The 13,111-nt window shown below is 39.0% G+C and overlaps 1 protein-coding gene across 11 annotated transcripts in view; it reads left to right on the top strand.

Moving 5' to 3' along the window:
* The window catches only part of NCOR1 (nuclear receptor corepressor 1), a 122,278-nt gene that overhangs the window by 97,898 nt on the left and 11,269 nt on the right, over positions 1 to 13,111 (top strand). For 10 of the 11 annotated variants that reach the window (XM_063450056.1, XM_063450055.1, XM_063450058.1 and 7 more), the window contains 9 exons: positions 1,197 to 1,346; positions 1,710 to 1,892; positions 2,205 to 2,367; positions 3,169 to 3,671; positions 5,135 to 5,260; positions 6,479 to 6,606; positions 7,045 to 7,262; positions 10,663 to 10,797; positions 12,120 to 12,262. In XM_063450056.1, the coding sequence (XP_063306126.1) occupies positions 1,197 to 1,346; positions 1,710 to 1,892; positions 2,205 to 2,367; positions 3,169 to 3,671; positions 5,135 to 5,260; positions 6,479 to 6,606; positions 7,045 to 7,262; positions 10,663 to 10,797; positions 12,120 to 12,262 (1,749 nt within the window). The remainder of the gene's footprint in view (positions 1 to 1,196; positions 1,347 to 1,709; positions 1,893 to 2,204; positions 2,368 to 3,168; positions 3,672 to 5,134; positions 5,261 to 6,478; positions 6,607 to 7,044; positions 7,263 to 10,662; positions 10,798 to 12,119; positions 12,263 to 13,111) is intronic. The other variant, XM_063450051.1, reaches the window with a different exon arrangement.

Below are 13,111 nucleotides of genomic sequence, written 5' to 3'. Positions count from 1 at the left end.
CCTGACACTTTAGGTGTCTGGCCCCACTTACCCCTCTTAAAACGATGGTTTTACTCAACTTTTTCCAACGCTGCGCAGGTCTTCTTGTGGCTCTCCTTGCCACCACTCCACCTCCTCAAAATATGATGATCTCTGCCAATACAATGCTTTCCAAGAGGAAAGCTTTGGGAGGTTATTGCGCATGCACACTAAAATGCCACTCTGTGCCAATCAGCATCTCCTCATAGAGAGAGATACATTGTCAATGCATCTCTATGAGAAGCGATCAGCGTCTCCATGCAAAGCATGGAGACACTGAACGGCAGTGCTGCACATTGCGCAGCACTGACCATGAAAGCACCTCTAGTGGCCATCTGCGTGTCCCTGCCAACTAAGCTTTAGTTGTTCTGATGACTAGTGTGTCCCTTTGAAACAAAACATATTTTTTATAGATATTAAAGTTAAATAATGAATTGGTGTTTGAAGTATTACAATATTACATATAAGTTGAGCTCAAACGTGCTGTTACATTGGTTGTATAATGACAGTCAGTAGTTTATATCTGTATTCTAGTGAATCTGTACTAGATTTTTTTTTTTGAGTGTGTGTGTTTTGAGGAAGCATTAGGATTTTGTTAAGGCATCCTCATTATCCCAAGTAGCACAGGGGGCTGGGCTGCTGGGGACTCTTGTGTAGTGCTAAAACCATTAAGTGTAACACTGAATGGAAGGACTGTGCCATTGAACACTCACACACTATGAACACTGTAATGAAGATGCAGCCATTACAGTGCTTGCAATGTTCACTTTAAGACTTTAAATTTTTGATTGTAACAGAGATCATTAGTAGTAATGATCCCATGCTAGATGGGCCAGGCTGCTGTGTGGAGTCTGTCTTGGGACAGGATTTCAAATTAAATGTAATGTTTATTGACCCTAAATCTAAACCAACTAAAGAATGCTGTAAACTATGGAGTTAATACAGTTTTGTTTTATCAAAGTGGCTAATTATGAGTTATCTGTGCTGCCACTTGTAGTTTTCATGCATTATTGCTCATAAGGTTAGTAAGAGATTTTTCTCCCGATATGTCTGACAAATCTCATTCAGTATTGTATTATGAATAAAGAAGTCTCATTGCTACATTCATAGACTATAACCTATGGAACCTAATACTTTGATTTCATTGGTTTTTTTTTTTGGTTTTTTTTTTTAAATAGGGATTATTGACCTGACAAACATGCCTCCAGCTATCTTGGTCCCCCATCAAGGCGGTACAAGTACTCCACCAATGGACAGAATCACGTACATACCAGGAACCCAACTAGCTTTCCCTCCCAGGCCTTACAACCCTGCTTCCATGTCTCCAGGTATTTCAGACATGTAACCTCTGTGGTTGGAAGCACTGTTAGTCCAAACATAATAAAAATTCTTACAACTTTGACTTGTAGATATCTGCTATGACTTTTCAGTGAAAATTGAAAAGGCCCCTTCAATGTATTGAAACATGTTGGGGTTATGCATAAGGCAATCTTACAATCTCCATATTTGTTGGGAAAGTTAATAATTCTCTAGATCACTAAACATAGATTGTGATTACAGATATATTTTAAAAATCAGCTCACTGCTCATAGTAACTATGGTAAAAATAGAGCGAGCTGTTGTGGGCGCAAGGTAGCTCAAGTTAAAGCGGATGTTTCCATTAAGCATATTCATTCTGCCCACTTATTTAGGACATCCAGCTCATTTAGCAGCTGCAAGTTCAGCTAGTGTTGAACGGGAGAGAGAGCGTGAAAGAGATCGGGAACGAGAGAAGGAACAACGGGAAAGGGAACGGGATCGAGAGAGAGAGCGAGAGAGACATGCTATGGCTGCGGCTAATGCAGCCACACAAAATGAACATTATCTGCGTACTGGTAAGCTGCACTCTTCTACTATAAATGCATACAGCATACAATATATATATATTGTAAATAATAGTTATTATGTCCACATTGGTGGATTTTTACCTTTCTCATTCTGCCTTACAGCATCTTTATTTTGATGTTCATGGAAAAGCTTTCTAAAATAGCTCCAAATTTGATTAGTGTTTTAGGACATTTTATTACCACTAAAATTCTCATCCAGAACTGATTTGAACGGTTTCTTTCATATAGTGTGTTAAACCACCATCAAAATAATCAGACATTGTCAGTGTTCCTTGCTAATTTCATTGTATACTTTCTTAGTGACAGAGCAGCCTGGCAGGCCGAGTAGCCATGGCTATGTTCGTTCGCCCTCACCATCTGTCAGAGCCCAGGAGAGTATGATACAGCAAAGACCAAGTATATTCCAAGGAACAAATGGTAAAAGTGTCATTACACCTTTGGATCCTTCTCAGCTGCGGATCATGTAAGTATTATTTTTGAAGCGTCAACGTATTCTACAACAATGTACTTTGGTTAAACAAAACATAACTGATGAGGCATACAGTCTAATTAAGGTGTGGTATAATTTTTGCTGCTACTGAAGATTGTTGGTGTTAGGAACAATAATGTTATTATATTAGGGCTCAAAAATTAAATTCCTGCGCTACTAGACAGGTGAAAAAGTTGCTTGCCACTGCAAACCTGGAGGATCCGTGGCACACTTACAACATTTATTTATTTATAAAATATTTTACCAGGAAAGATACATTGAGATTTCTCTTTTTTTCAAGTATGTCCTGGGTCCACAAAATGGTGTGGTGTAGGTGATGTTTGTATGTGGCTAATGAAGACTGTCGGGAAGTAAGACAGGATTGGAATGCCATTATTCGATGGTCCTATTTGGACAGGAGTTTAACATTTTTTGTACATTTAATTTCCTATATGTTTATGGATATAAAGTCCATTAAGTACGTAGTCTCTATTTTGTATGGGTAGGTTTAAGTTCAATACAAGGTCCATGCTTGGATGAAGACTCCTTGTGCCTCACAATATAGATATTTTTATTTTTTTTACTGCTGATAGTTAAAATACTTGAGCCAAAGTGTATTATGTGCTTGATTTCAGTTTGCATTGGTTATTATACAGATACTGTAAGAATGTTCTTTTGTTCGTTACTAACACGTATTTCAAGCGTTTTTAGCTTAATATGTCATACATGTCTATTTGCAATATGTTATTACATCTTCATGTTATCTTATGTTCTTGTTTATTTTTAATCCCTCAGGCCTCTAACTCCTGGAGGACCCTCAATAACACAGGGTACACCTTCTTCCCGTTATAACACGGCTGCAGATGCATTAGCAGCACTAGTAGATGCAGCAGCCTCCGCTCCTCAGATGGAAGTTGGCAAGTCAAAGGAAAGCAAGCATGATGCATCCCGGTCAGAAGAGAACATGGCAAGGAGAGTGGCCCTAGAACAACAGCAGCAGCAGCAGCAGCAGCAGCAACATCAAATGGAGTCTGAGCGTAGAATGATGCAAAGCCCCTATACTTCTTCTAGCTATTCTAGCAGCAAGTCACAAGGCCAGTCTGCGCCTGCTGTTTATTCAGAAGCAGGAAAAGATAAAGCAGCACACACTAAATTACGCTATGTTGAGGAATTAAGGACGAAAGGAAAGACCACTATTACAGCAGCCAATTTTATTGATGTCATCATTACTCAGCAGATCGCGTCTGATAAAGATGCCAGAGAGCGAAATTCACAGAGCTCTGATTCCTCCAGTAACTGTACGTGACGTACATCTCATTTATATTTCTCATTTATGTTTTGTCTGGTTGTCATTTAGTTTGAAACAATTGTAGTGTTTTCCATGTGCGTATTGCACCTCTTGAATGGAGACGAGCTGCAATCTGTCAATGTTGCTTTAAATTGTATTTCAGAATACAGGTAGGTTGTTTGGATCTGTAATACCAACTACAGTGCTACAAAGTTGTTTAAGTTCAGCATTTCTAAAATCTCCCATTCTCATATAAGAAATGCAAACAGGAGAAGTTGTGATATGGAGAAGACACAGTATTGGATGTTTGGTAATCTGCCAGATTTAGTTAGTGTTGGTTAGTTAAAAATGTTTTTCTTCTAGCTAAACTCTTTTCAGTTTGTGAAATGACCTGCAACCCTGTTACCACACACCATTAAGGGGCTTGCAACAATAATTTCATTACAATAAGCATATTTACATAAACTTTTAACTTTTTAACTTTTGCAACCTCCAAATTGGCAGTCAGTCTTAACTGACTTGACCACCTTTTATTTAAAACCATTTACCACCATATCCTTCCTCAGAACTTGACCCTGAGGATGACCTTTCCCCCAATGCTTTATAACACCACGATAATAATTATAAAGAAATAAATTGATAAAAAGGGGAGTGAGGGCAGGGGTCCGTCTGCGCTGCTCCTCACTTGGAAAATGGCTGACGGGCTGCGCTCTCGCGGCTGTTTTTCTTACTTGATTTCCTGCGCTTCTCTGGCTCACGATCTGCATCGGATCCTCAGCCAGTTCTTGTCCCCCCAGCAACAGACATTCTCTACTTGTACCCAGCTACATGTCTCACTCTGCTCAACTTAAACAGGGGCCATAAGCTTTACTTGATTTTTCCTAACTATGCAGCAAGGGCATCTTAACCCATCATAGCCAACATACACATATGCCACAAAGCTTAATGCTTGTGGCATTTATTTTGTATATTTACACACATTTTAAATATGGGCCTTGATTGTTTCTAGGTGATGTCTTCTTAGCAGTATTTTATGTCTGTTATCTACTACGGTATACACCACCATTTTCCAGCTTTGACTTGTTTTTATTATTACACACTCCTCTTTTTGTTTTTTTTCTTAAATTTGTTTCAAAGAACAGCATGCGAGTAGTAAATATTCTTAAGTACTTGGTAATTACTCTGGAATTCCCCATATTTTCTTCTGCTGCTGTGTGGTGGTGCTTCTATGTGTCTATTTGCTACTGAAGTTTACCCAGTAGTTAAGTGGAATGTATGGAGGCACTGAGGTGATAATTTATCTGTGTGGCTATTTATCACATTTGCATGTAGAACAAGCTAGTATCATTCTAAACTTTGACTGCCATGATGGCATTGAACCAAGTTAAATTGCATCAAAAAAGTAATAGTTTACATTCTCGCTTAGAACTACATGACTCACAATGAAAATGCCTGTTTGTGTGTAACCTACAGTATCGTCCCATCGCTATGAAGCTCCAAGAGAGACCATAGAAGTGATAAGCCCAGCAAACTCTCCAGCTCTAGTTCAAGAAAAAGAGTCCTATCCACAGGAGGTCCCAAAATCAAGCCAGTCTGAAAGTAGGTGTCCAACATTTATTTGTCATAATTTAAAGAGAATATCAATTCTAAAAATGTGTAAGTTGTCTCTCATAACATCTTAATTTCACTGAAAGAAACCTTTTAGCCAGGAAAACTGCATGATGTGCCATTAGGGATCTTCTCTCTGCTAGCCACAGTTAGAGAAGCTAGATTTTCATTCACGTCAATCTGAGGGGCAAGTTATTTCTTCAAATCATTTACATGCTGCTACTGTGTTACTGTGAGCAATTAAACAAAATCACAGTCAATGTATAGAAACTGGCATGGAGTGATTTATTATCCATTTTTATTTTCAAACTATCAAACTGTATACTCTTTTCAGAAAAATCACTAGTTAATTCGAAATAACCATTTCTTATAGACATCAACAATGTATTAGTTTGAATAGTTAATGTTCTTCAAATATGTTCTATGATAGTGTGCCTTACCTCTCAAGTACTGTATGCCTCTTTTTTTGACCAGTATCCATTACCCCCTCATTTCAAGCAGCTCAGAGGTTCTTATTTGTGAGTGTACCATAAAAATAAAGAAAAATAAAGCTAATAATGTTATTCTCCATGGCAAATCTGCTTTAATCCCTTAAGGACCAAACTTCTGGAATAAAAGGTAATCATGACATGTCATGTGTCCTTAAGGGGTTATATGTGTAAATAGAATGTTCTTATCCTATTCAAAATGACTCAGACAGATGGTATGGTACCTGAAATATATTGAAGTTAAACACCACACATGCTAGCCATGCTAATAGACTCACATATAAACAAGAGTATTATTGTTTAGGCATCAGGAAAAGTTGAAAGTTATTGTTTTACGCATTATCAAATTTTTATGTTCATGACATTATCATCAGGTCCAGGTTAGTTCTGCTGCAGGTGTGTTTTAACATCAAAAATGTGCAAAACTACATTTCTGCACATGTATCTGTATTACATAATGCAAATTTCTGCAAAAAAATTTTTTTTCTGAAATTGATGTAAGGCTGTGGAACTATATCAAAAAGGGCAAAGTGGGCACCCAAGGACTTGGCTAAAAAAAAATATTTGTCTTTTATTTACAGCAAATTTAAAAACAATAAATACTTCCAGAGTAACTGCACCACAAAATAAATGTTAGAAAAAGAACGATGCCTCTATCGCTTTATGTGTTTCATGCAGGCTGAGCACTTATTTATAGGAATACAATTCTTGTGTATTGCAGACGATGGTGCAAGACAATATGAAGGACAAGGACAAGCCAGTCGATATCGGCCACAGCAAGAGTCTCCCTCTCCGCAGCAGCCTGTTCAACAAACACATCGGCTTATTACATTAGCTGATCACATCTGCGTAAGTATAAATTTTCCCAAAATCAGCTCAGTTTAGCAATTTCTATTTGCTATTTTGCTCAGATTTGCTTTTACAGACTGAAACATACAAAACTGGAAACATGCAGCTCTGGATACAGTTTTCCTTTTTTTCTTAATATGTTTTGAATTAACATGATCCAAGTAATTAAATCAGTGGCTTACCGTACTCTCTATTTTGTAGGGACATACTAGCTAAACAAATGTATTTGTTTGAGAGCACTTACAGCTTCCTGTATAAAGGGGGCTGTTGTGCACAGTTATAATATGTTATAAAAAAAGGTTATATTGGCTCTGGCTACTTGATTTATCTGTGCTTTGTGGATTGACCTGTGCAAAGCGAGCGTCTGTTAACAAACATCATTTTGTTTTCATGGAAATCTGATTGTTAGATCATTTTGTAATTTTTTTCCTTCTCTAGCATATTATAACACAAGACTTTGCCAGGAATCAGTCAGCAGCACAGGCTGCACAGCAGCCCCCCACATCAACATTCCAAAGCACAGCCCCACCATCAGCTCCTGTTCGATCCAAGCCATCCAACAGGTTCAGCCCAGAGACACAGTCACAGTCTATACACCATCAACGACCCGCCTCAAGGGTGTCACCTGAAAACATATCTGACAAGCCCCGGGGAAGGTAATAACATACATTTTGATCAATCACATTTTATTTGTGTATGTATTTGTGTGTGTAGACCTGTTTGTCAAAGTTGTTACACAGACATAAACCACATGCAGATATATTATTGTGTGTCTTATGCAAGATACCTAAAAATATATATATCCGCCTGCCTCAGGTTCTCCAAAGATTGTAAGCTCATTTGAGCAGGACCTTCTTGGACTAAATAAGGCAGCTCAACCAGGTAACGGAGTGGACGTTTTAGAAGAAACCCCAAATCAAAAGCTACATTTAACGTTAAAATTAAATTGTTAATGATGAAAGTAAAACTTTGTTTGTTGAAAAGCTCTGTAACTATTGCCTATGTAGGTTATAAGTTACAGGTATGCACTTCAGCCTCCTTGTCGATATGAAATGCAACGGTCTCTCCATTCAGCAGCAAAGTGCTCTTTGCTGCTACTGTCTCAGAGCTTCAATATTTATATAAAAATGAACACAGAGAATTTAGGGTAGGAGTGAGTGACTGTCAGGGACTCTGTACAGTAAGCTTCAGTGTGAAGAGAGGCTGCACCCATTATTACATACAATGGTATGTATGTTTAACTGTATATACCAATTTATGCCCATAATAGGTACATTATTTTTTAGATGTATACATAAAGTTTGCATTTTATAATCATAGTTTACATTATTAAAGCTCTTTTGTCTTGTTTTCCCATTAACATGCTACTCACTTTCTGTCTACATAATGTATCCATAAATATTTATTTATGTTGGGGGCGGGGCCTGACTGCCGAGCAGACTGGTCGCACACAACCAGAGCTCTGTGCGAAAACCGGCTAATAAGTGACTTTTTTCCCCAAAACTACCACACCAAACCTTCCACGACGAAGCAGCAGAGTAGTGGGGTGCCCCCGAGACTCAATTTGCCGGATTGCCGAGCCCGGAGAAGCGACCTGGGGCAGATACAGGATTGCGGCCTACCAACCTATGCAGGCGCGGGAGTGGCGGCCGACCTCCGCGCCAACAGCTCAGCGGGAAAAAGCTGCAACCCTCCAGACCCCGTTCACCCCCCTGGCCGGTGAGGGATATCCCGGTACCACCAAGCGACGGACACAGCACATGCGACCCAAGCATACCTAAACGGTGAGCGAGATACCCAGACCACATAACTTGCAAACGCACGAGGCACCTGAGGCCCAGCCAAAATGGCCACCCAGCTAAGACACAGAAAAAAGCCAGCGGTCAGCCATGCCACACTCCACCCTCTGATGGCCCTAGACCAGCTGTGCCTGAAATTTTGTATAGCATTGGTGGACAGGGGGGTGACCTACCAACGGGCTGCACAATTAGTGGCCTCGTGGCTAAGACCAACCACTCGCAGACGTCACTATGAACACCCAGCTCTGGCCTTCCAGGCAGCCACCAGGCCGCGCAAAAGCCAAAGGCCGGCATGGCGGGATCACGAACCGGGCGCACACACCAGCCCCCTCTCACAGAATAGCAACACCACCGAACGGACCCTAAGGCCCAGCACGCTACCAGAACATGGCTACAGGACCACGCCAAAGGCCCAAGGGAACCGGCAAGCACACAGGCGGACGCATATCAGACCAACCTCCCACCAACATAACAACGAGAACTCACCCACAAGTGGTCGGAACCACCTGATAAAGAGGCAGACAACGGCAACGAAGACGGCCCCGACATGGTGGCACATAAAGCATCATACAACACACAGGGAACTGTCGACCCCAGGGCTACTAAACTGGTTCATGGATTGCAGGATAAAACTTACCAGGAAAGGTTAAAGGATCTTAACATGTATAGCATGGAGGAAAGACGAGACAGGGGGGATATGATAGAAACATTCAAATACATAAAGGGAATCAACACAGTAAAGGAGGAGACTATATTTAAAAGAAGAAAAACTACCACAACAAGAGGACATAGTCTTAAATTAGAGGGACAAAGGTTTAAAAATAATATCAGGAAGTATTACTTTACTGAGAGGGTAGTGGATGCATGGAATAGCCTTCCAGCTGAAGTGGTAGAGGTTAACACAGTAAAGGAGTTTAAGCATGCGTGGGATAGGCATAAGGCTATCCTAACTATAAGATAAGGCCAGGGACTAATGAAAGTATTTAGAAAACTGGGCAGACTAGATGGGCCGAATGGTTCTTATCTGCCGTCACATTCTATGTTTCTATGTTTCTATGAATGGACTTACCTTGCAACCCACTCCGCAGCCTGAAAGCAGAAGTCACTCTCCCTGGCTATCGGGAAATTACACGTCAGGCATAGGCTGAACTGTCTCTGCAACCGGTCAGCCACACGGACTAGAGCCATATACGCTCTCCAGTTCCTTACCGCCAGTGGTATTTTCTTATATTTTTCCCATATGACTGCCTTTTTTCTTTATGTTTTTTCTTTAAATTTCATACTGCCTATATCACCATAATGTTGTTGCCTGATATACGCTTACTTACATAGTATAATTTGTCAGCCGGTCCGGGCTAAAGTGAACGACCTCCCTCTCCACAAAGCAATGTTTTATACCTTTATAGCCTAGCATGTTTTATAATAAGGAACCGATGTCAAACATAGCATTTCATATTTTTTGCTTTCTTTTATTAGAAATTTCTTTATATAAGCCTGTCTTAGAAACCTGTTTTGGAAGCCTGTTTCAATAGGCCTGTTTCCTCTCAGCATGAACCTAATTGCATGGCTCTGCAAAAAACAAGATGGCATATGTTTTGTCTGTACCCTCAGTCACGTCTCTGCATACTTTATCTTAACAAGGGCACATAGGCTGCCTCAACACTCACCTTAACAATATTTGCAGTTACTGCCTATTTAAACGTTGCCTTTTACCTTAATCGTTTTTGCACTAAAGCAAGAATCTCAACAAATATAATCCTGGCATATGTATGACTATTAGTTCCTCTCAGGCGTGTAATACCTTATACTCTACATAATTTTACCGTAACTAGATCCATCATAAGCCTGTTTATTAAGCTGTTATATATAAAAAAAAAATTGTGCAAATTCTTCATGCCACTGTATACCATGTAAAACACTTGAAATATGCTGTTGTGGCGCTTGTCGAAATATTGTGACTATCTGCACTACTAAAATAAAGAATTAAAAAAAAAATAAATAAATAAATATTCAGATCCTGGCTAAGGAACTGCACTGTGCAATAATCATGGATGATTTTAGCATTTTGAGTCTGTGCAGGTTATTGCTAACTTTCAAATATAAGAATTTTTTTTTTTTTTTTTTTTTTTAAAGAGGATATAATTTCCTAAAAATAAAATTTAGAATTCTATAAAAAAAAATAAAAAAAAAAATATTTATTTATGTTTGTGAGGTATGCACAATCATCCTTGTATTCTTTTATATTTTTTTAATGTAGACCTGGCAAGTCCCCTGACAGAGGTCACATCTCTGAGCCATATGAGCCTATTTCGCCTCCACAAGCCCCAATCATGCATACAAAGCAAGATAATATGTTGTTACTTTCCCAAAGACCGGAACCAGCTGAACAGAGGTAACTGAAATTCACTATAAAACACAATGTGTTTGCAGATATTCTCTGCAGATTGAGGGGAAGGATTTATGGAAGTACAACAATGTAGACTGGTCTTCTTATCTATATGTCTCTTTAAACAATCCTATTTAGTTTATCCATTTTCTTCCTGGTTCTGGGCAGGTGAATACTGCAAGACTGCTAGTCCCCTTGGACCAGGCACTGATAATTTTAAAATCTGTTGATTTGCTGAGTTCAGTTAAGATTAGTTGGAAGTCTGTTTGATCTCCAATGGCAGAAATTTGAGCAATGCGGCAACTAGTGTTTTTCCTGGATTTTAGCTGCTCTTCCTTAATAGTTAAAATACCATTTAAAAAAAGATAGGCTCCCTGTTGTTTGTGTTTTGATTTTTTTAATATGTATGTCTCCCTCTATTAAAAAAAAAAAAAAAAAGGAATGTCTCACCTCTGTTTTTATCTCTTTTGGCTTTTTCTTACATAACCAAATGATTCATAACCCTCATTGCTAATGATATTAGGTTAATATGTAAGTTTACCCCTCAAACACACAGGGGAAGCTGATTATTGTATATTCAGTTTATATATTCTAATTTGCTTGTTGTGATGCATACATATATTCAATGTTTTCAGTCTAGTCTGTGTATGTAGAGCCAACCTACAAAGGGATACCATAGTCACCAGAACAACTAGTATGGTCAGGCTCTCTAGGCTTTTTGCTGTAAACACAGTCTTTTCAGACAAAAAAGGTAGTGTTTACATTACAGCCTAGGAACACCACTAGTGGCCACTCTTTAGATGGCTACAATAGGTTCTTCCTGGGTCAGTGCTGCAGTGTTCCCACCCACTGCATAGAGACAGTAAACTTTCCTCATATAGATGCATTGATTCAATACATCTATATGAGGAGATGCTGATTGGCCAGGGCATCATTTAGCTCTGCACCCAGCCAACCTCCTTGGCTGAGATCATCAGAATTGTCATTCTCAGCCAATCCAATGCTTATGGGAAAGCATTGTGATTGTCTGAGATTATCACTTCTGAGGATGTCCGCCAAAGAAGGAGGCACAGCCAGCACCAGCAGACTGGAATAAAGCTAAGATTACTATATTTAGGAGGGGCAGGGGGTCTAGATAGTTCAATATTGTAGGGTCAGGAATACATGCTTGTGTTCCTGAACCTCTAGTGTACTTTTTAAGAGCTAAGAATATATTTATTTAATTGAATTTTTGCATTATTATACAACTCTATTAAATACTAGAACAAAAAGCTTGGGTACTAATTCTATAATCTGTTTTTGTTTGCATTGGTCATTTTTATTTGTAGAAATGACTCTCGCTCTCCTGGAAATATAAATTATCTGCCTTCCTTCTTCACCAAATTGGAAAATACTTCACCTATGGTGATGTTCAAGAAGCAAGAGATTTTTCGTAAGTTAAACTCCTCTGGTGGTGGTGACTCTGACATGGGTAAGTGGGACTTCCAATTTCCTCTCTCTGCCTGGTTTCTAACCTTTATTATGGTGGTAGTAATGGAGCTTCATGTATTTGTTGTGCTGGAAAAATTTACTTCAGCCACAATACATTTGTAATATGCAAGTTAGATCTTAGCCTAGAGCAACATTGGGTTGGTGATAGGCGTATAATGGTAGTATTTTTTTAACTAGCACCTGGTTCTCAATGCAGTTGCCCACTTCTAGTTTCTAGTTGTTGTGACCCTAGGTGCCTAGTTTTCAAATACCCCTTGTATATTTCCCACAATGTAGCTGATTACCTGGTCATTGAGCCAATAATGTTTTGTCTGGCACCAGTTGTGATGCAAGGGAATGTTGTATGGTTTCTTCTCCAGATTTACAATACATTTGTACTATCCAAACAAACCACCTAAGTGCCACCTTGCTTCTTAACCCTCTTCTTTAGCAGAGTCTGCAGAGGGCAACTAAAGAATGTATAATACACATTGTATGCATGAAAAATAAACATGAGACTTTTCTCATGGCGAACATCCATCGCATACACATATAGCGAGTGCATATTAAAGAATAATCCAATCACTTCTTATTTCTGATTTTAGAAATGAAGCTCCAGTACCCACCTGTGCATAATGTATTATTTAATCCAATAATTTTCTTCGGGTTTATTCATTAAAGACCTAATTGTTGTGAATTCAAGCCAAATTGCAAATTCGAGGCAAAAAAGCCACGCTGTGACTATAGCTGAGTTGGAGTAATTTCCAAATCTGTTGTTGCTGTCTAACTTTTGCATTTTAGTTTTCAATTTATTACAAAGAGCTGTTAAGTGAATAAACCGCTTGTGAAA

This window comes from Pelobates fuscus, chromosome 1 (genome assembly GCF_036172605.1).
Source record: "Pelobates fuscus isolate aPelFus1 chromosome 1, aPelFus1.pri, whole genome shotgun sequence".
In the NCBI taxonomy this organism is placed as follows: domain Eukaryota; kingdom Metazoa; phylum Chordata; class Amphibia; order Anura; family Pelobatidae; genus Pelobates; species Pelobates fuscus.
This window is presented reverse-complemented; position numbering and strand designations above follow the sequence as displayed.